At 30.5% G+C, this 21,506-nt stretch overlaps 1 protein-coding gene across 7 annotated transcripts in view; it reads left to right on the top strand.

The window, feature by feature from the left end:
* LOC139520279 (BTB/POZ domain-containing protein 16-like) overlaps positions 1-21,506 on the top strand; it is a 38,467-nt gene that overhangs the window by 9,882 nt on the left and 7,079 nt on the right. For 2 of the 7 annotated variants that reach the window (XR_011663850.1, XM_071312788.1), the window contains exons 4-19: positions 1,611-1,788; positions 2,185-2,303; positions 3,241-3,261; positions 5,168-5,194; positions 6,589-6,790; positions 8,863-8,993; positions 10,065-10,179; positions 10,720-10,789; positions 11,130-11,192; positions 11,897-11,964; positions 13,872-13,991; positions 14,714-14,805; positions 15,197-15,279; positions 16,128-16,205; positions 16,950-17,048; positions 20,373-20,552. Coding sequence is in view for 4 of the 7 variants with exons in the window: in XM_071312788.1 (XP_071168889.1) it covers positions 1,611-1,788; positions 2,185-2,303; positions 3,241-3,261; positions 5,168-5,194; positions 6,589-6,790; positions 8,863-8,993; positions 10,065-10,179; positions 10,720-10,789; positions 11,130-11,192; positions 11,897-11,964; positions 13,872-13,991; positions 14,714-14,805; positions 15,197-15,279; positions 16,128-16,205; positions 16,950-17,048; positions 20,373-20,552 (1,646 nt within the window). In the remaining 3 variants the exon portion in view is untranslated. The remainder of the gene's footprint in view (positions 1-1,610; positions 1,789-2,184; positions 2,304-3,240; positions 3,262-5,167; positions 5,195-6,588; positions 6,791-8,862; positions 8,994-10,064; positions 10,180-10,719; positions 10,790-11,129; positions 11,193-11,896; positions 11,965-13,871; positions 13,992-14,713; positions 14,806-15,196; positions 15,280-16,127; positions 16,206-16,949; positions 17,049-20,372; positions 20,553-21,506) is intronic. The other 5 variants (XR_011663851.1, XM_071312790.1, XR_011663852.1 and 2 more) reach the window with 3 other exon arrangements.

Below are 21,506 nucleotides of genomic sequence, written 5' to 3'. Positions count from 1 at the left end.
ATATGTGGTGAAAGTGATCCCCATCTGCACCCATCTTATATTGCATGAAGTAAAATGTGTTGTTATAGTATCAAAAGTGAAAGTGAATAAATGTAATAGAAATGTAGAAATGAGAAATCTTAAGCTATATTAAAACACAGAATATGGGAGAAAGAAAAAAAATCATCAAAAAAACTTGGCTTTAAATTTTGTCAACATACATGATTTTAGTCTTCGAAAGACTGATCAGTGACGCTTGATTTAAAAAAGTTAAAAGGCCATTTAAAGTAAGAAGTTGAACTTGAAGAGTATCAAATATTAGAATGAACTTTCTAAAACAGAGCAAACAGATTGCATAATATTGGGAAAAAAACCTAATAACATACCAAATATGCAACCAGATGGTTAAGTAGCATTCTGAAGAAGTGTAACACGGAAGTAGAGTTGAAAAAGATTCTGTAATGAATAGCATTATAAACATTGAAACCCTAAAGTACACAAATGATGAATATCTTTTAACACTTAGAGAGTTATAATATTTACAAATACTTTTTTGTCAATATGAGAAAGTGGTGATAATTGTGAGGGGTAGGATTTTCAAGCATTATGGTATTGTTAGGTGTGAAATAATTCTGTACTGTAGAGTTCTTCATGAACTTATTTTAACAATTTGCCCGAATAAATTTTAACTTGTCCAAATAGAAAACTACCAGTTTGAATTCTGTACTGGCATATGATATAGTGGGAGGGACAGATAATAACTCATCCAAGTTAAGCTCATTGTTTTTTGGCAACATTGCTAATAATATGCATCAGAATTTCCCAGAAAATGTCTTCAAATCAGTTGCATGAAATTGAAAGCTGTAGGAAATAAACTCATCATAGATACGAGGACTAAATTTAGTGTATACGCCAGACACACGTTTGGTCTACAAAAGACTCATCAGTGACGCTCTAATAAAAAAAAATAAAAAGGCCAAATAAAGTACGAACTTGAAGAGCTTTGAGGACCAAATGTCCTAAACGTTTTGCCAAATACATCTAAGGTAATCTATGCCTGAGGTAGAAAAGCCTTAGTATTTCAAATAATTCAAAAATTTGTAAACAGTAAATTTATAAATATAACCATATCAATGACAATTCATGTCAGCACAAAAAATGCTGACTACTGGGCTTGTGATACCCTGGGGGAAATAAATCTCCACAAGCAGTGGCATCGACCCAGTTGTTGTAAATAAACTCATCATATGATAGGTACCAGGACTAAATTTAGTATATACGCCAGACACTCGTTTCGTCTACAAAAGACTCATCAGTGACGCTCGAATGCAAGCTACTTACTTTGTGTAGAAATTACAAAAAGAAATATAATTAGCATTGTTGTATACTAAGCCTGTTTTATTGTACACTACATTGTAGATCAGTAACCTTTCACAAAGTATTAAATTAAAATTGTAATTCAATATGTGTTATACAAACACAGAATACATTTTTTTAACTCAAATAACATGATTATCTTTAGTTGGTTTTTGTTTTTGCTTAACTGTCTAATTGACATATACCTCTTATCATATCTCCTTTTATTTTGATTCATAGAATGTTTTTGGTCATAATTTATTGATTCTTTACAGCTGAGAATCCTCAGTCATCTTTACACCTAGAGGCTGACAGACCTTATGTATTCCATCAAGTAGTAGATCGTCCTGTCACAGTTTCTCAAGTACCAAGTACTGCTAGCAGTAAACTAGGTTTAGGACTACTTTCCAGGGAATCTACTGTACTGGTGAGAGCTCCTTCAAGGCTAAGGGGGTATGTATAACTACTGACTAGACCTAAATGGGAACAAAAAAAAAGCACAACATATACATTTTACTGCTAATTTTTAAAATAATTTTCATGTTTAAATCAATTGTATTTTCTAATTTTAGATAAATAATGTTTATACCAAAATACTGTCTACTAGAATATTGATAACTAAAAGAAGGTCAATTTCGATATTGACAATTTTCACTTTAGCTGTTTGAGAATTTACGTACTTTCATTTTTATTAAAAATTTTAATATTGGTAAATAAGATAATTAAGAAGTCATTGATAAAAATATTTTGAACTCCGAAACAAACATAACCCCTTATTATAGAAATATGTCTGTTGGTGAATTATTCAAGACATTGATATTCATTTTATTGATAATTCCTTTTTTGTAGACCAACACCAAGTACTTCAGGTCCAATTAGGAAGTTTATACCTGCTAATGCCAGACCAGCTACACCTAAAGATATATTTCTATATCATTCCAAGAAAAGCCAGAGTTTTATTGGACCAGGTATTGTAAACAAACTTTTATTTACACTATACTTAGCAATGCACAAAGAACAACATAAGCCAGCGGCGGATCCAGCCATTTTTAAAAGGGGGGTTCCTAACCCAGGACAAAGGTGGGTTCCATCTACATGTCCCCATTCAAATGCAGTGGGGGTTCCAACCCCTGGAACCCCCTGGATCCGCCACTGATTTAAGCAAGCAGTGTGATGACTTATTTAGAATGAATTGAAAAATAGTCTGCTTACACACATGCACATGATATCTTCACGAGTCTCATTTCAGATTTAGTGATACTAAACATAACCAAAAAGGATGAAGAAAAGGTAAAGATAAGCACCAAACAAGCTTAAGATGGTGATAAATTTAAAAATTAGAGAAAAAAACTGTATAAACCGTGTTAAACAAACCAATTTGGACTGGGGATTTTTGTTACACTCCTATGTTTATAGTTAATAACGTGACGTGAAATCAGATAAAACAGATTTCCAGTGTCAATTTACTTCAATTTTAACATGTTTTACTTTGAAGAAGTTGGAATAAAAACATTTTCTTTTATTGCACAAACTGTTTTTATACACTTAACAAATGGGGATACAGCAACAGAACCCTAACCTAGCTAAGCAGTAAAACAAGAAAGAAATTATAAAAGTCAATGTAGGGACTATGAAAATAATAAAACAGCTCTGATTGTGCAAACTTTAAGTAAGTTTGGAATAATTTTACATCAGCAAATTCTTGAATGAAAAAAAAACCACAAAAAGACTTGCAGAAACAATATTATGATTGATTTTTAACAACCTTGACAACCCATAAGGGCCCTGAACAATCGTTAATGAGACAATAATTGTCATGATGCCTGACTATATGGCACATTCAAATTGGCAGGGTTTTCCTTTCTAGAATAAGTTGTTCTTTTATTCAAACATTTAAAATTACAGTTAGAAAAATACCAGACCATGGTGAGTTATAGTTTTTGATGTTGGGTAGCTGGTAGTTTGATTTAGGTCTTTATATTTGTATAGATATATATCATATAGTTTGATTGGTCTGTTTTGGCAGAATATAAATGTGATTTATGACATGCATGGTTTATATACAGCCAATTATATTTTAATGTCCATATTCTATAGATTAACATCATACAAGCTGATCAAATATATATAGATTTGTTTAGTTTAATAACATGTACAACTAGCAAGTTATAATATGAATTTCTGTAGAAACATTGCAATAATCGTAAATTCTTGTTTTAATTGCTTACCTTCCATGTTTTTTAATGTTACTTTTAATTTCAATGTTGTTTTATTACTTTTTTCTGTAACTGTCCAGTAATTTCTTTTTAATAACCTAAAGTAGCTTTTTAATTTGATATATTTAGTTGATAATAACTGTAGAGCAATAAATGTATGTCATTGCTGTATTCTTGATATGAAGATATGAGGCGGAGTCACATTTTTATTACAGGGAAACTAGAAATATTAATCTAAAAATTATATTCTTTAATGATATATTGGTTTAAAAACTGACTGTCATATTTATTGATATTTATGGCTGTTTAAATGATATCTTTTTTATTAAAATTTTCCAAATTAACAGCAATATTTTTTTTTAATAGTTTCATGTTTGAATTTTAATCTTTTAAAGTCAAACATGGTTTTCATAATTTGGTATAATTAGAATTATTATTTATTTCTTAAAAAAGTTTTTTTTTCATGCATCAGTGCTGCTTATATTGACAGTTTATTTTATAGCAAAAACACTTTTCTGTCAGTGACATACTCATAGGTAACTAAAGACACATATTCTTATATAATTTCAAATTGTATGTCCACCAAATCAGTCTTTTTTTGTGTGTGTGTATTGAACACATATTTTATTGTTCATGATTTCCATATCTGCACGTTATATTATATTATGACATAATATGGTATGATAGTAATGTCTATCTGTTTGTCAAATCATTTTACAATTGCACTTCACATTAAATTGCCAGATTTTGATTCGTTAATAAGAAGGAGATATTCTACTCCATCCCATCATGCCCATAGCAAATATTAAGGGGTGATAAGTCTTAAACTATTTTGATATTGCATTTAAAGAAGCATGTATGAATATGCTGTGTAAATACAAAGCCACAATAAGTATTTGTGATGGAATTACATTTTAGAAGATATAAAAAAGAAGATGTGGTATAATTGCCAATGAGACAACTCTCCAAAAGAGACCAAATGACACATTAACAACTATAGGTCACTGCACTGCCTTCAACAATGAGCAAAGTCCATACCGCATAGTCAGCCATGAAAAGCCGCCAAATGACAAATGTAAAACAATGGAAACAAGAAAACTAACGGCCTAATTTATGTACAAAAAATGAACACAAAAAAACAAATATGTAACACATCAACAAACGACAACCACCCAATTACAGGCTCCTGACTTGGGACAGGCAAGTACATACAGAATGTGGCGGATTAAACATGTTAGCTGGATCCCGACCCTCCCCTTATCTGGGACAGTGGTGGAACATTACAACATAAGAACTAACTAAAAAAATCATTTGAAAAAGGCTTAACTCGTCAGATGAATACAAATACAAATACTACAGAGTGGACATGGCCGGGTACTAGTATACCCCAACAACAACTAGACGCTAAGTACAGATCTGAGAGTACTCACAGTTACTGAAAGCTATTTCAAAGCCACAACTAATAAAAAAAAATCATGCATCTAAGACTAAATTATCAATCAGTACACATCAACATCCAATGGATTTAGCACTTTTACTCTGGTCATTCTATGTCAAATATAGACATTCTAATCACTATTTTTAACGAAGAAATAAGTATGATATTTGCTTTGTAGGGTACCTTGGACCTTTGTCTAAATATGGTTTGTTTTATTTTCTTTTTCATACAGGATTTATGATTGAGTGTTATTGTGTGGTAACCCAAGCTTAATATTAGGTTAATAAAAATGCATGCTAACTGCATGGATATAATGCAGTTGGAATAGTATCTTACAAGAAGTTGAAAATTTGGTTTATCTTTATAGCATGTTTGCCTTGAATAACATACTTATTTATAATGTATAATCAATTAAGTTTGAAGGAAGGGGGATATTTTGTAGTAACATGTATATGTTTTCATACACTCACATTTAATAGATGTATTCATATTTTATGATATATGTGTCATGATTGTTGGTAACTATTTAAACCTGCATGGAGATTTTAATATGTAATCTGCATGCCAAATGTATTGCATATTTATTACTTCATTTAAAAACTAATCTACTGTAAAAACAGAAATAAATTACATATTAACATACCTTTTATGTATTAACCTGTTGTTGGTTCATGATAAGCATGTTAAGAAGTTATAAATGAAAATAAGAAAAGTAGATATCTGTCAACCTTTCAGATTGAACACTATAGAGTCTAGACTAAAGGACCTCATCGTAAGGATTTTTATTGATAAATGCATCTAGCATAGAATTTTGACGCACTTTTATTTTTATTTTTTATTATCAGTTATTGCTACACCTGTTCTATGCTTCACAAATCTTTTTTTAATGATAGGTTGAACAGTTAATAGATTGACACAGACTTATTATGAATATAAAAATGTTTGAAATTAATTGTCAAATCCATAAAAATGCTCAAATTGATTCAAATAAAATGTTTATCACATTTTTTATCAAGAAGTTAATAAAACTCAATTTTTTATTGGTTATCTCATATGCTGTCTTCATGTATCTGTATACTAAGGTACAAATAAATATACCAGTTATTATTATTAAGCAAATAATAGTAGTGTTGATGTGGAAGAATCCAATATTTCTTATTCAATTTACCAAAAGAAAACACATTTAAAATATTTTATAATCCTTCCAATTTAAATAATAATGCATTCATTATATACAACCACGACTATATTTGTGTTGATCTTTTTCGTAATGTAAGCAATTGTAAGAAAATCTCATTTAAAAGCATAAGTTGTTGAAAAATTAAATTTTTATTTGAATACTTCACAATTGGATGCAAAAATTGGGTAACACATGTGTCTTTTTGTTTGTTATCTTCTGTAAACATGAAAATGTAAATTGGTAATATCAACTTTTTATTCTAACCTTTTTTTTATACTATTCAAAATACTTGATATAACTTTACTGAATTCTAAAGAAAACTCAGATATAAAAATAATAATATACCTTTCAGAAGAATACAAATCATCATTGCTACAGCCGTCAAATGAAAATTAAACAACTTGATTTCTATGTTTCAGATGTAGTATTAAAGTGTTTAGGAATGGACTGGGAATTACATCGACCTTACTTACAGAAATCTGAGGTTCTGTCACAATTACTGAAACAAGCAGGAGAGCCTCACATGCAGAAATATTATAGAAATCCAGCCTCTGAAACATTGGATACATATATCAAGAAAAATAATGTTTACAGTAACGAATACAAAGATATAAGCAATAGGTATAAATATGGTAAAATAATGTAATTTGACCAAAAGAGTACCGGTTTTGTTTGAGGTTTTAATAAGGTCTTTTAAAAACAAAGTCTACAGAATGAAATTAGTACTTTATAAATTAGTTAAAGTGCTTGTTTGACTTCATCTTCTTCAAGAATGTTCATAATGATAGAAAATTTGTAAGGGTTCCGCGGAACCCAGTGTCTCGCCTATTTTTGCTGTAAATCACAGGCTCAACAACAATGAGGAAAAAAATCAATAAAAATATTCCTCTTGTTACTATTTTATGATTGTAAGAAAATCTAAGTCCATTTGAAAGTAAATTACAGAAAAAAACAGAGTAATCTTTTTACAAACTTTACTTCTGGATACAATCTTATGATCATAAATAAGGTTATTTCCAAGTTTGGTACAAACCCAGGATAGTTTAAGAAAGTTATTTAAATTTTAAAAACTTTAACCACAGAGTGAATGTAATGGTTCCCTGCAGAAAAAACTAAGTCCATTTATAAGTAAAATACGGAAAAAATTGAATTTTATTTTTACAAAATTTTCTTCTGGATACTATCTTATGATCATAAACAAGCTTCTGTCCAAGTTTGGTACAAACCCAGGATAGTTAAAGAAAGTTATTAAAATTCTAAAAACTTTAACCACAGAGTGAATGTAATGTTTCCCCGCAAAAAAAACTAAGTCCATTTATAAGTAAAATACGGAAAAAATGGAATTTTATTTTTACAAAATTTACTTCTGGATATTATCTTATGATCATAAACAAGCTTCTGTCCAAGTTTGGTACAAACCCAGGATAGTTTGAGAAAGTTATTAAAATTCTAAAAACTTTAACCACAGAGTGAATGTTTTGTTTCCCCGCAGAAAAAACTAAGTCCATTTATAGTAAAATACGGAAAAAATGGAATTTTATTTTTACAAAATTTACTTCTGGATACTATCTTATGATCATAAACAAGCTTCTGTCAAAGCTTGGTAGAAATCCAGTATAGTTTAAGAAAGTTATTAAAATTTCAAAAACTTTAACCACAGAGTGAATATTTGTTGACGCCGCCGACGACGCCGACGACGACGGAATGTAGGATCGCTTAGTCTCGCTTTTTCGACTAAAGTCGAAGGCTCGACAAAAACCAGTTGCAAGGGTGTACAAATACTTGAATATTTTAGTAGCTGTATAACCTAAGGACACCTAAAGCAACCTTATGTCAACTTTATCTTTGGAAGTTTATCAGAAATTGTTATAACATATTTGTATTTATAAGAGGGTAAAACACTTATGTGAATGACTTGATACTTTGATAGTTAATAAGTTTCAACCTTATCAATCCTTTTGAGATAAAAAAAAAATCTATGTTAAAGTAATATTTAAAATATTAGAGTTATCTTCCTTTGTCCCTGGCTGTTGTAGAAACAAATTCAATTATGGACAAGGAGATTATCCAAGTAAATGTTTCAAATTTCAATAATAATATCTGTTATACCTCTTACTTTATGAGGGGCCTCGGAGGCCAAGTGGTCTTTGTAAGTTACTAATGTAATCATTAGTCAATCAACACTGAGGTTGTGAGTTGGAACCGACTGTGTGGGTGCACTTGACTCCAATCTTAATTGACTAGGATTGTCAGTTTTCTTATTGAAGGTTTAAGGTTTTCTCTGGGTACTCTGACTTCCTCCATCAATAAAAACAGGCCGCCAAAATATTGCCCGAAAGTGGTGCTTAAAAGTGGTTTTAAAAAATCAAAATCAAATCTTACCTTATGGATCAGTATTTTAGATATCATCAAGTTTCCTTAGGTACTTCTTTACATTTTAAATGAAGGTAACCACTAAAAATAAAAATTACTTTCATTTAGGAGTTGTAATATTACATCACTTTCTACCTTAGAAATATAGCATTGCAATATTCTCATTTTGATTTGATTAAAAAATGACATTTTTACCAACATTCTGGAAAAAAAAATGTTTTCTTACTTGTCTAGGCACACTTTTAAATAGGACAACCATAAATCTTTAAAATGGTTACAAATTAAGTTTATCGATATTACAAAAAATATTTTTTTTGTAGATTAAGCATGGTTGAAGGGGATGATGAAGGACCTAAGAAACTAGATCATCCAGCACATACATCAGAGAAGAGAATCAGTAGTGTTACAATGATCAAACTAGATATCAAAGATCCACTCATCACTAAAACTGGTAATTATCTTATTACTGATAAGTTAGTGTATATTTTTCAGACTGTAAATTCAGAAATTATTGTTGCTTTTTTTTAGAAGACAAAAAATATAATTTGATTATTGCAATTCCAGGAAAATCTGTTTACAGTTATAAGTATTGACCATCATAATGCTTATTCTTATTTTAATGATACTCACCCATTCAATTTAATACATTTATAGGGTTTAGATACGTTTTTTACACGAAATAAAAAAACATGTGTTTTGAATCAAGCAGTGTAAGTTCATTTTATTTATTTTTAAAGATAACAAATATTTTATTCAATCATTTCGTGATCTATAAATACCTAAGTAGCCCAGGTCGCATACTTGGGGACCCCTGTATTTTAACAGCCTCACTTTACCAGGGAAAAACATCAAATGAGTTTATACAATAGTTTTACATACATAATTATATTTAAATAACCAACACAATTGATTTTCACCAATTGAGCTTGCATCAATTATTTCGATTCTGATGAGGACAATTAAGAAAATTTCTATGTCCGATGTGTATAAGAGTATGGCATTTTTGTTGGCTCTTCCAATTCTCCCTTTTTTGTTTGTAAACAAGCAAACGACTGGCAATGTGATTTTCCATAGGGAGAAGTTTGAACAGTCAGCATGAACAGTTGACGTATCTAGGTCAAATATGTCAATTTCGCATTGCAACACATTACAGTCATAATAAATGAATTAGTAACAAAATGTGCATCATTTAAGAGGTTGGAAGTGTTTTAAGTTGATTATTAAATGCATGCCAATTTTATAAAATTCATTATTCTGCAGTAGTCAATATACGCATGTGCAAACAAATTTTATTGGATTTAGAGCATAGGTTTATTCACAAAGCAAATGAAGCATGTCATATTAGAGCCTAATAAGTAATGTGTATAAAGTTCCTTTGCCTAGGGTTTAGTCATGTATGTATATGGATTTTTTGTCATAAATTAGAACACCTAATCTACTTTAAATATTGAAATGATTTTGCATTGTAAAGTTTAATTGTAATTAGATAAACTCATATTTGAAACATACAAATGTTTTTCAGCCATGGCAGTTGCTCTGGGTAACCTTTACCATGATGAGTTAGATGTTGACCTTGAAGATGTAGCTAACGTCCTTGCTGCATCTTCACAAATTGGCTATAAAGCTTTACAAAATGGGTGAGTAAAAATTTACTGAAGAAGTGTGATTGCCAAAGAGACAATAATCGGTCCAAGTGAAGAAGATAAAATTAAATATAGGCCACTGACCAGCCTTCACCAATGAGAAAAACCAATACCTTATAGCAGCTATAAAAGGCCCCATCAAGAAAATTGTGAAACAATTTGAAGAAAAAAAAATTGTCATAATTTAAACAATACAATTTACAAAAAACAAATATGACAGACATGAAACAACAACTACCACTGAATTAAACTCTCCTGGCTTGGGACAAGCATTATAAGAATTTAGCAGGTTTAAACATGTGTCCTGAGATAAAATGTAGTGGTGTTACAGCACAACATAAGAACAAACTGATAAAATCAATTACAAAAGGCTTAACTCAGTAATTGGATATGAAGCACAAGTCAAAATCTAGTATAAACAAAACACATGTATTTGTAACCAGATCAATTTTCTGTTGCATTGTTAAGACTGTTTTGTATAATCTTTGCATATAACCTCTGGTACTTTTTTTAATAAATCACTTTTTTTTTCAGATGTGCAAGATTAATGCTAAATAACATTTCCTATAAAACTGTGTGTAGATATCACCATGCTTGTACAAAGGTAAGTTATTCTTATGTATTTATAGTCACTTCAAATTTATAGAAGTAAAAACAATAAGTGAATTCACTGCTCCAAGAAAGATAACTCAATTATCAATTTTCCCAGTACTTAATTTTCCCCCATTTTAATGCAGCAGCTTTTAAAGAATTATTTCCTGTTGAAAAGAAAGTTAAATCAGTGAATGTAGAAGACTTAATCATGATTGTACCTTAGTTCTCCCTTGTAAGATGGCAATTATAAACTTAACATATACATTTTGTACAAGAATATTCTCCAAAAATAAGCTGTGTTGGTTGAAAAATTGTTTGAATTCTGTTGTAAATGATTGGATTTTTTTCAGTATCAACAAGAAGAGGTTGTGAAAGCTTGTGAAAGATGGTTAGAACTTAACTTGTTACCAGAGGTAGGTATTAGAGATGATTTCCATTTTGTTTTAATTACATTAGATGTATGTTTCATTATAATATGTTATTCTGATTGGATACACTGCAATCTTGCGTTATTCCTTAATCAACTTCATTTCAAAACGAATTGTAACATTCTTGTTGACACATGCTTCTACAATAAAATGCACAGGTAAGAATAAAATTAATAGTAATCATGTTTTCATGATGATAGCGAAAAATGCAATTGTAAGTATTGAATGCTTCTTTTGGTGATTTCATAGGGTTGTAAAATCATTGATCGTGCTTTATACAAAATGTACTTTGGTCAACGCTTTTACACCCTAATGAATTTACAAAAAGAAGAATTCAATTCTTAATTAAAACTTTCCTTTATGATTTTGACTAGTCCATGATCTTTTTCACACAAGCATAACACAATGTATTTTTCATTATTCAAAACAGCCATTTGATTTGAAGAATTTTTGTGGTTTCCTTGGCAATTAAAGGCATTGGGCAAGCTCATTCGATTTAACATCATCAGAGAGTTGTCTAGTAATCTCTCTTGATATGAAAATTAGCTGAAGAACCATGTGATACAAATTGACCAATCATGTTTTCCTATTCTATGACAAACTTGAATTATTAAGATTAAAAATAGCCTCATAGATTTGGACCATGTATGATCAAATTCTTGTTATAAACAGATTTATTTCATTTTCAGTTGTCCAATCAGATATACCTTAGAGAAATCAGCATGGAACTGTTACAGAAAATACTCAAGTCTAATAGGTTAGCTATTTTATTAAGAAATTAACATGGCACAGTTTTTGGGGAAGACGGCTTCAAGCCGTCAATCCCCAATGGGGTTGACCAGAGTGACATTCCCTCACATCATTCATTTTGTTTTTATAGTGTGGAAAACCCCCCAACAAATCTGACTAAGAATGATGAGATGGGGAGACACAAATGAATAAATTGACTTTAAACACTTTTTTATACATTTCCCTTCCGTTTCTCTCGAAATTATCGTATATCGAGCTCTCCTTTACACGATTAACGTTTCTTTTACAATCCGGAAAAATCAGTATGACGAGATATTCTTAATATATCCAACCTACATTATATTTTATAGTGACGTCATTGTTGGAATGCCACACTACGCATAAGCAGGGATATCCTTCACTGGTTATTTAAATCATTCTCAAAGATTGTGCACTTATTAAAAAATAGTATTTGTTGAATTTAAACATAATGATGTTTGCTGTAGATGATTTAAACATCAACATGCAATACTTTAATTTGTAGGTCAACAACTTTCAAAGTAAACAAGAAGTCCGAGGGGATACATGAGATCGGGGAGAGAAACGATCTTTTCCATTTTTTTCTGTAAAACTCTGTTTTGAGAATCTTCCTCCAATTCAGAAGCACCTTAATTTATGAGCTAATTATCCACTAAAATAAACACTTTAAATGTGACATTTAGTATATGATAAGTAGTCTTTCATTAAAACTAAATTTTGTGTACCAATATAATCATTGTAATAGTTACAAAAAAAATACAAATGTTGCATTTTGTAGTTTAAACCTATTTATTCATGAAATTTTACAAATATTTCAAAATTTAGGATTTGGAAACAAACTTCACACAGTTTACATCAATCATATTGTTATTTTTATTAGTACCTGTATCACTGTGATGAGAGATATAACTGGGAACTTTATCAATGGAAATTTAAAACTGAATAGATTTTTCAGTCCTAACTTTCTTAAGAAAAAAATTAAAAATTTTAAAAGTACTGTCACAAAAAAATGGAAAATGGCCCTAGCCTACAGTTCAGTCGTACACTATTAAAATTTCAACAATAATTGTAGTTGTTGTTAAATGACAGAATTCAACTAGTTGAATTTTAGATAATTAACTATCAACTTTAATTGAATGTTTAGATTTAGAAGATGCAGATCTCTTCCATTGGTCTAAATTGAATCCTAAACTAAAGAAACGAAATTACATTAAACAACAATTGATTCCAAATTAGTGTCAACCTTCCACATGTTCTAGCTGTTCTTTTTTCCATTCTTTATATGAAGACTATCAAAAGATAACCCCCAACCCCCACCAGCAAAAAATGAAATAGAAACAAGGGCCGTCTTTCCCCTCAGAGCTATTCAGCTCTTTGATTTTTACATCTTTTTAAATGTTGATTCAAAAATCAGATTGCTTATTTACTTTGATTATGTTCTTAGGGACTGGATGGTGTCTCCTTTGCCTTTTGTTTCCAATTCTTTTTTTAACAAATGTAACATTTGATTCTAATGAGGTCTAGTTTTGCTGCATAATACAAATAAAGATATTACTACAGAGACTAGTCTTTGAATACATTTTTAAAACATATTGTACAACAATATGAAGAAAGGTCTTTGTTTTGTAAAACTTTTGGACTTCCATAAGAAGATTAAAGTTTTGGACTTTGATTGGTGCATCAATACTGAGTTTCAACTTGAGACAGGGCCTCAATCTGAGTCTAGCATGTACCCAATAGTACACTTAATATTAAACTTATACTTATATTAACATTTTTCAGGTTATATATACCAAATGAGTACACTGTATATGAAACCTATACCCATACTTATATTACACTGTACCAAATGAATCCACTAATTATTTAACCTATACTTATATTAACATTTTACAGGTTGTATGTACCCAATGAGTACACTGTATACAGAACTTTGTCGTACTGGTTATTCCTACAACTAAACTCAAGTATTCAGTTAATGCCGTCTCACAGTACAGTATTATCCTACTTCAATAGGTAAGACTTCTCAACTCCGTAGACTGTATTCACTGCACTGTAAAAGGTGCCTACTACTAAGTTACATAAAAGTTGGGAAAGGAAATAGCATATGTTTATCTCCTTGTTTTCCAATTTTTGGAATGAATTGTATTTTGTATACATACTAGAATTTCTAAATGAAATATTGTTTATTCCATGTTACAAAGTCAATGACATATGGTATATAACTGTTGACTTATTAATCATTTTGAATTCCGAAACATTTTATATTTTAAGTCAAGCTTTACATTAATAAGATTTCACACTTCTCTTAGAGATTATTTTATCAATTTGACTACAGGGTAATTGTGAAGAGAATATTCCTTTTCCTTCCTATTGACAGGTATTTTCAATAATGAATGTGTATGTAATTCTGAAAACCTAATAAAGTTAAAGTAAGATACTATCTTTGAAATTAGTTTTGACTTTTAGGTGATATTGATAATTTATACCTTTTTATTTATATTTTATACAGAAAGAATCACAAAAAAGGTATTTTCTATATGGCAATGATTCTAATCTTGTAGCTTATAGAAAAATTAAATCATTTTTGTAGAGGGTTAGAGAGGTTATGGGTAATGAAATATTCCCCAGTATATACTCAATTGTGAATATAGGTGTATGATTCTTTATGGTTCTGTTTTGACCTAAAAGATAATTGTTTTGTTTTCTTAAAACGAAAGACATTGTTTCCTTTCCAGTTTACCAAAAACAGGATCATTCCTAGAAAGAGACGATGGCCAAATTTATGGACCATTATTTTCAGCTGTCAGGTTACAAGGTGTTACAGATAGTAAGTAAACATTCATATATTAGCAAAGCATCAGAGAAGTATAAATGATTTAATTTTTAAATTTATTTAAACATAGAGTTTGCTTACTAAGTTTAAATTTTAGCCTGGTAAAACCCACAGCTCAAATTTTGTAGCCAATATATATAGTTTTATACAAAAAAAGCAGAAATTTAAGTAGCCTACACCAGTTTTTGGGGCCATTGGCGAGTGGGCCCCTGCTTATATCAAACCCTGTTACAGCAGGTTTAGTTCTTGTGAAAGAATCATTTTAATCTAAATCAATATTTTTTTGTATATTTGTTTTAACAAAATCACTATAGCAGTGCAAAAACTAAAAAGCACTTCAAAGCTCAATTTTCCAAATTTAAATGTCTGCTATATTTAATTTCAGCTAATCAAATTCGAGATATGCAGTTGATGAACATCTTACCACAAAGTCAGTTGATAGATTTATTAACACAACATTACCATGCTGTAAGTTTACCATACATGGAGGTTTTATTGTGTCACCTGACAATCCATTTCCGACAACACATTCTGCTGTATATGGTTATAGTTGTTGTTCACATCCTCCTCTTAAAACTGTGTTCTGTACTTGCTATTTTTAATATTTATCTGAACTCCAAGGCAAATTCATAAAGGGAAAGTCATTAAAAACTGACAAAATTAAATGCTATAAATAAACCAAACAAAGGAAAGACAACTGCCATATTCCTGATTTGGTATAGACATTGATTTGGCTAAAGTGCAATGGATATGATAATATAATCAAACATGCTAAGGTGGACAATTTAACATTGTATATGATAATATGTAAAGGTATGAAATTCTGGATATAAAGATAAACATATGCTTGACAGTTAATTTTTATGCCCCACTTACGATAGTAGAGGGGCATTATGTTTTCTGGTCTGTGCCTCTGTTCGTCTGTCCGTCTGTTCGTCCGTCCGTCTGTTCGTCCGTCTGTCTGTGCGTCCGTTCGTCCGTCTGTGCGTCCGTTCGCTTCAGGTTAAAGTTTTTGGTCAAGGTAGTTTTTGAAGAAGTTGAAGTCTAATCAACTTGAAACTTAGTACACATGTTTCCTATGATATGATCTTTCTAATTTTAATTCCAAATTAAAGTTTTGACCCTAATTTCACGGCCCACTGAACATAGAAAATGATAGTGCGAGTGGGACATCCGTGTACTTGGGACACATTTTTGTTTTCCAAATATATTAAATAATAACTGTTATGGTGTACCAAATAATTTGAAATGAGCTAGTGATTATTTTTTGTTTATATACTATTTCAAGAAATGATTACATATCGATCTCTTTTCAGCTACAAGGAGGAGGAGACATGTCTGCATTAAAGCATTTCAACACAGGAGCTATAAGACAGGGATTTATTATAGATGAGGTAATAGACATACACAGTTTTGATTTACTCTTTATGAAAGGACATCATGATCTCATAATGATTCGTGGAAGAGATACATGTATTTGAAATGATGTTGAAAAGTGAATTTAGGAAAACAATATATATATAGGTTCAGCGGCAAAAATGATGCAGATTTATTCTTTATTTCTGTAAGGGGTTGCCATCAGTCAAAAACTAAATATGGGTTTCAGCAAAATTAGTGTTGAAAATAATCCAGTATTTAGATTTTCTTGCTGGGGAAAGAAAGACAACTCAAATGATAAACTGTTTCATCTATTTTAAAAAGTTTCTTGTATAGAGAAATTCCTTGCAAGCATGCAGCAGTGTAAACTTTGTTTGAAACTGATGGAAAATGTATAAGAAGAAAGTAAATATTTGTTGCAGGTTTTTTAAGTGATTTTATCAAAGATAAAGCAATCAAATTTCCCACAAACACGAGAAAAAAAACATATGAATCTTTGTTAATAAAAGTAACACTTGTGATTTAGAATATACAGTTACCGTTATAAAAAGTTACACTGCCAGGTACTCAGGACCAGTTTTGTTAAGCACCAGTGAACTAGGTCTAAGATTACAGCAATTTTTCCAAGATACAACTAGTAAATTATCATCTGATCACACAGTGAATTGTTCTTTTTTTGTTTACAGGAAAAGTAAAATGTCAACAATCAAAATAAAACTGGTAATATTTACTTTAATGTATAAATGATTATATATTTGTAGGAACCACATTATCATTCAGAAGTGTTGTCCATACATGGATTTCACTTTGAATTAAAAGCTGCTAGAAATGCTATAGGCCAATTATCTATATATATGCAGGTATGACTTGGTATATTTTTAGTCATTGTAAACCATAATTGTTTTGCATTTATATGCAGTTATGAAATGGTATATTTACAGCCATTGTAATAGTATTTTGTTTTAGTATTTATTATAATATGTCACATAATAGTATACTGTGGATTCATTTATTTTCGTGGGTACCAATTTTCGTGGTTTGAGGAAAATTTACATATTCATGGATATTTAATTTCGTGGTTTTGGCATAGTCTTCACTCATTCCTTTAGAAAATTTGTTATTCGTTGAACATTTGAATTCGTGGTTCTCCTGTACCCATGAATTCCACGAAAATTGGTATCCAACGAATATTAATGAATCCACAGTAATAGTATATATTATTAGTAAAGCTAGTTTGCTGATGTAATGTTACATATCTTTTCAAGCTAAAGTGTGTTTTTTAAGTTACGTGAAAGAAGAAAAATGGTTCGCATTTATGTCACTTAAGCTTATGTAAGTATATGACATGGTTAAATTTTAATGATTATTCCTTTCTCTTCCCAAATAGTCATATGTGTGAGCGCTTTATACAAAATGTATCCCTTGGGATCTGTCTTTAGATATATATTTGGTCGGCCTCTAGGTATGAGTGTGTTTGTGGTTGCCATCTCCTTTATATTTATACCCCACATCTACTTTTATCCATATTTATAAATCCTTCTCTGAAAATATTTAGTTGATTTGAACCAACGTGAATGTCCAGTGAGTAATAAGTTTAGATTATAAATGACAATTTTACTGACCACCAGACTGAACATCTATAAATTGTATAGAACATTTTTATACCCCCGCTTTGAAAAAAAGGGGGGTATACTGTTTTACCTCTGTCTGTCCTTCCATCAGTCCGTCAGTCCGTCAGTCTGTCAGTCAGTCCGTCTGTCCCATGAATATTTTTCGTCACATTTTTCTCAGGAACTACACTACCAGGATTTCTGAAATTCGGTTTCAGGCTTGATATAAGTCAGCTATACTGTGTGATGCGTTTTCAGATTCATCACTCAACAACTTCCTGTTTACCGAACACTTGTTTGATTTTACACATGATAGCCAAGTTGAAAATTTTTCGTCACATTTTTCTCAGGAACTACAATACAAGGATTTCTGAAATTTGGTTTAAGGGTTAATATAAGTCAGCTATACCGTGTGATTTTTTTTCTGATTCATCACTCGACAACTTCCTGTTTACCGAACACTTGCATATTTTTACACAATTAATATTATCCACTTGTGGAGGGGGTATCATCAGTGAGCAGTAGCTCGCAGTTCCACTTGTTGTATATACATTGCATTATTTGTTTTTCTTGACCAAAGATATTCATACAGAAAATTTACCCAACAAAGATGTTGTGGTTGTATTAACATTTTTAAAAAAACACATCATGTTTCTGATGTTTCAACATTGTTAACCTTACATGATAAAAAAAAATCATTTTCTATCACACTGGCCAAAATTTGATATACATTAAGTATTTAGAGCAAATCTGACATGGGTTAAAATTGTTTATCAAGTGAACATCTACATGTATCTGTCCTGAAATTTTCAGATGAATCGGACAACCGGTTGTTTGATTGCTACCCCTTAATGGGTAATTTTAAGGAAATTTTGCCTTTTTTGGTTATTATCTTGAATATTATTGTGACAATTCTGAACTGATAATTGTTATTATTTAACCTATTATTTATTGTATATAACATATATTTATTGGAATATTGCTGGGTGGTCAAGTTCTCAGGAGTGCACAAACACTGATAAATGCATCGACTTTCATACTCATGATTTAAACCATTTGTACTTTGCAAGCGGTAAGGGCCGGTTTTATATGCATATCTTGATAATGGTTACCTATGAAATACTTTGATTTTCCTGTCATATAGTGGTTTATTTTGACAAACCTTGTCGTGAGATTCAACTTGTTTACATGTGCCATGACACCGTTTTATACTTTCACTTTGGGATCTCATATTATTATTTGTTTAAGTTAACACTTTATCAATGCAGATAAACTGCGTATTTATTATGTTTGTGCCTCCCTTTTCATTAACATTGTCTATATTTATGATAGAACAGGGTTTTCATTGATCTCATTTAAGCATTATATCGAATGTGTAAGGTTATGTGAATACGCCATATCGAGAAAGGAATTTACTGTCCGTTTAAAAATAGCATTATGTAGAAATGTGCGTTTAGTTTTTTACGCTTTTAAACATAATTCGGAAAAGAAGGACAAAGTTAGGACAACTTAATAAATTTTCTTTATTTAAGAATAACAAAATGTGTTTGTCTTTCTAAACGCTACTAGCCAAAAGACGTAAGAAACGTTGCTTTTGATTGGAAGATTAGATGTTTACGTCATAGTTAGTGCCAAAATACATAAATAGAGCCTGTAGATAAACATGGCATTCTGAATTAAGCTTTTGAACTGTCAACTACATTATATTGACCATCCAATGCATTGTTTTGGCTGTTGAATGATAAATGTGTATTTGTTGTGTATTGAAAGAAGAAATGAAAATACTGTTGAATTAAATATCATTGTAATGTTTATTACAAATCTTTCTTCACACTGTCGTTGATTAACTCCTCCTGAATGGTGGTTGAACAATTTATTACAACTCTAGGTTTAAGAGATAAACTGTAAACAGCAATAATGTTCAGCAAAGTAAGATCTACAAATAAGTCAAATGACCAAAATGCTCAGTTGACCCCTTCAGGAGTTGTTGCCCTTTATAGTCAATTTTACCAATTTTTCTCAAATTTTTGTAATCTTATACAAAAATCTTCTCCTGAAACTACAAAGACAAAATGTTACCAAACTTGTCCACAATCATCATATGAGTTTCTAGTTTAAAAAATGTGTCAGATGACCCTGCCCGTGAACCAAGATGGCAGACATGGCTAAAAATAGTACATAGAGTAAAATGCAGTTTTTGGTTTATATCTCTGAAACTAGCATTTAGAGCAAATCTGACTGATGGCAAAAATGATCATCAGATTTAGATATGTTTGCCCTGAAATTTTCAGACAAATCCAACAACCAGTTGTTGGGTTGCTGCCACTGAGTTACTAATTTTATTGAAATTTTGCAGTTTTTTGCTTTTATCTTAGATATTATTATAGTATCTAATGATATCTTGTACTATAAATCATGATTTTAACCTTATTTAAATACAGGTGAGCGACACAGACTCTTTAGAGCCTCTAGTTTGAAGTAATTGACAATATTTAGAGATAAAATGATAAGTTATATGTAGTGAAATGTAGGCTCATTGAATATGTTAATTTTGAATGAATAATATTTTTTCAGAGATTAAAACCTGGAGACCCAATTTTAAGTTTCCGCCAATGTGAGCGTCACACATTTTCAATAAGGACTGATCGCGAAGTTAGATACTGTATAATGGTACAAGACTCAGGGGATGACTTAAAAACAACAGGGATAGTATCACAAAAGTTTGGATTAGGCGAGAAAGTAGGGAAAAGTGAGGTAAGTTTCTGTGTCTGATCATATTTTATGTTTTCTACTGATGTTTATGTAACCTAATCATCTGTTAAAATAAACCTGCCCAATGAATAAAAAAATCCTATTCTATGGACTAGTTTTAATTATTGAAAATTATGAGGTTGAATAGCTGTTATTATGTTGGTTGTCTGCTGTTATGGAAGAAAAAAACAATGAATTTCAGATAAAAAAAATAAAAAAATCATTATTAGGTTTTACCATTAAGAAGAAGATTTTTTTTATGCACTAGTAAACAGATTTTTTTATGAATAAATAATACATTGGTTTATTTTTTTGGCCATTTTCATTATGTTATTTTACCTTCTGTACATTTGTGTTACTTAATTCATAATTAGCAGCCATAATAATCCATGATTCTGATATTCATGTGTACTTATTGCCATTAATTAGCTTTCTTTGAAATTGCCCAAAGTTAATATATTGTCAAAAGATCATATATAATTTCAAGATTTACAGTTGAAGGTTTGGTGGTTTTATGTTTTATGGTAATAGGTTGTCTTTCTTCCACCATGTAAATTTACAAGTCCGTCTGAACAGAAGAGCACAGATTATCTATCTTAGGTCATATTTTATAAAAAAAAAAAAAAGTCTTTCAAGAAACCAGACATAGTAAAAGTTCCTTATTTAATAGTTCTCTTGCGAGAAGAATGAAAGTGTGAGAAAAGTGAATAATCATATTTCACTTCGATGATTTATGTTACGCAGACAGAAATGGATTTGTTCGCCAAATACAAATTAAATTTTATTCTTTGGAGAGAATCCCCCATGACAAAACCTGTCTTCCTTCAGGAAATGAACAAGCTATCATTACATACTAGGTTAAAATCGTCTTCAAGTCTGTCTTACTATATACTTGGGTAATTTTTTAATCAAGTTAGTTCCTTTGTAATGAATGATACTGTTGTACGTTTATTTCTG

The sequence above is a fragment of the Mytilus edulis genome, chromosome 4 (genome assembly GCF_963676685.1).
Source record: "Mytilus edulis chromosome 4, xbMytEdul2.2, whole genome shotgun sequence".
NCBI classification, from domain to species: Eukaryota; Metazoa; Mollusca; class Bivalvia; order Mytilida; family Mytilidae; genus Mytilus; species Mytilus edulis.
The sequence above is the reverse complement of the archived record's forward strand: the minus strand, read 5'-3'. Positions and strand labels throughout refer to the sequence as shown.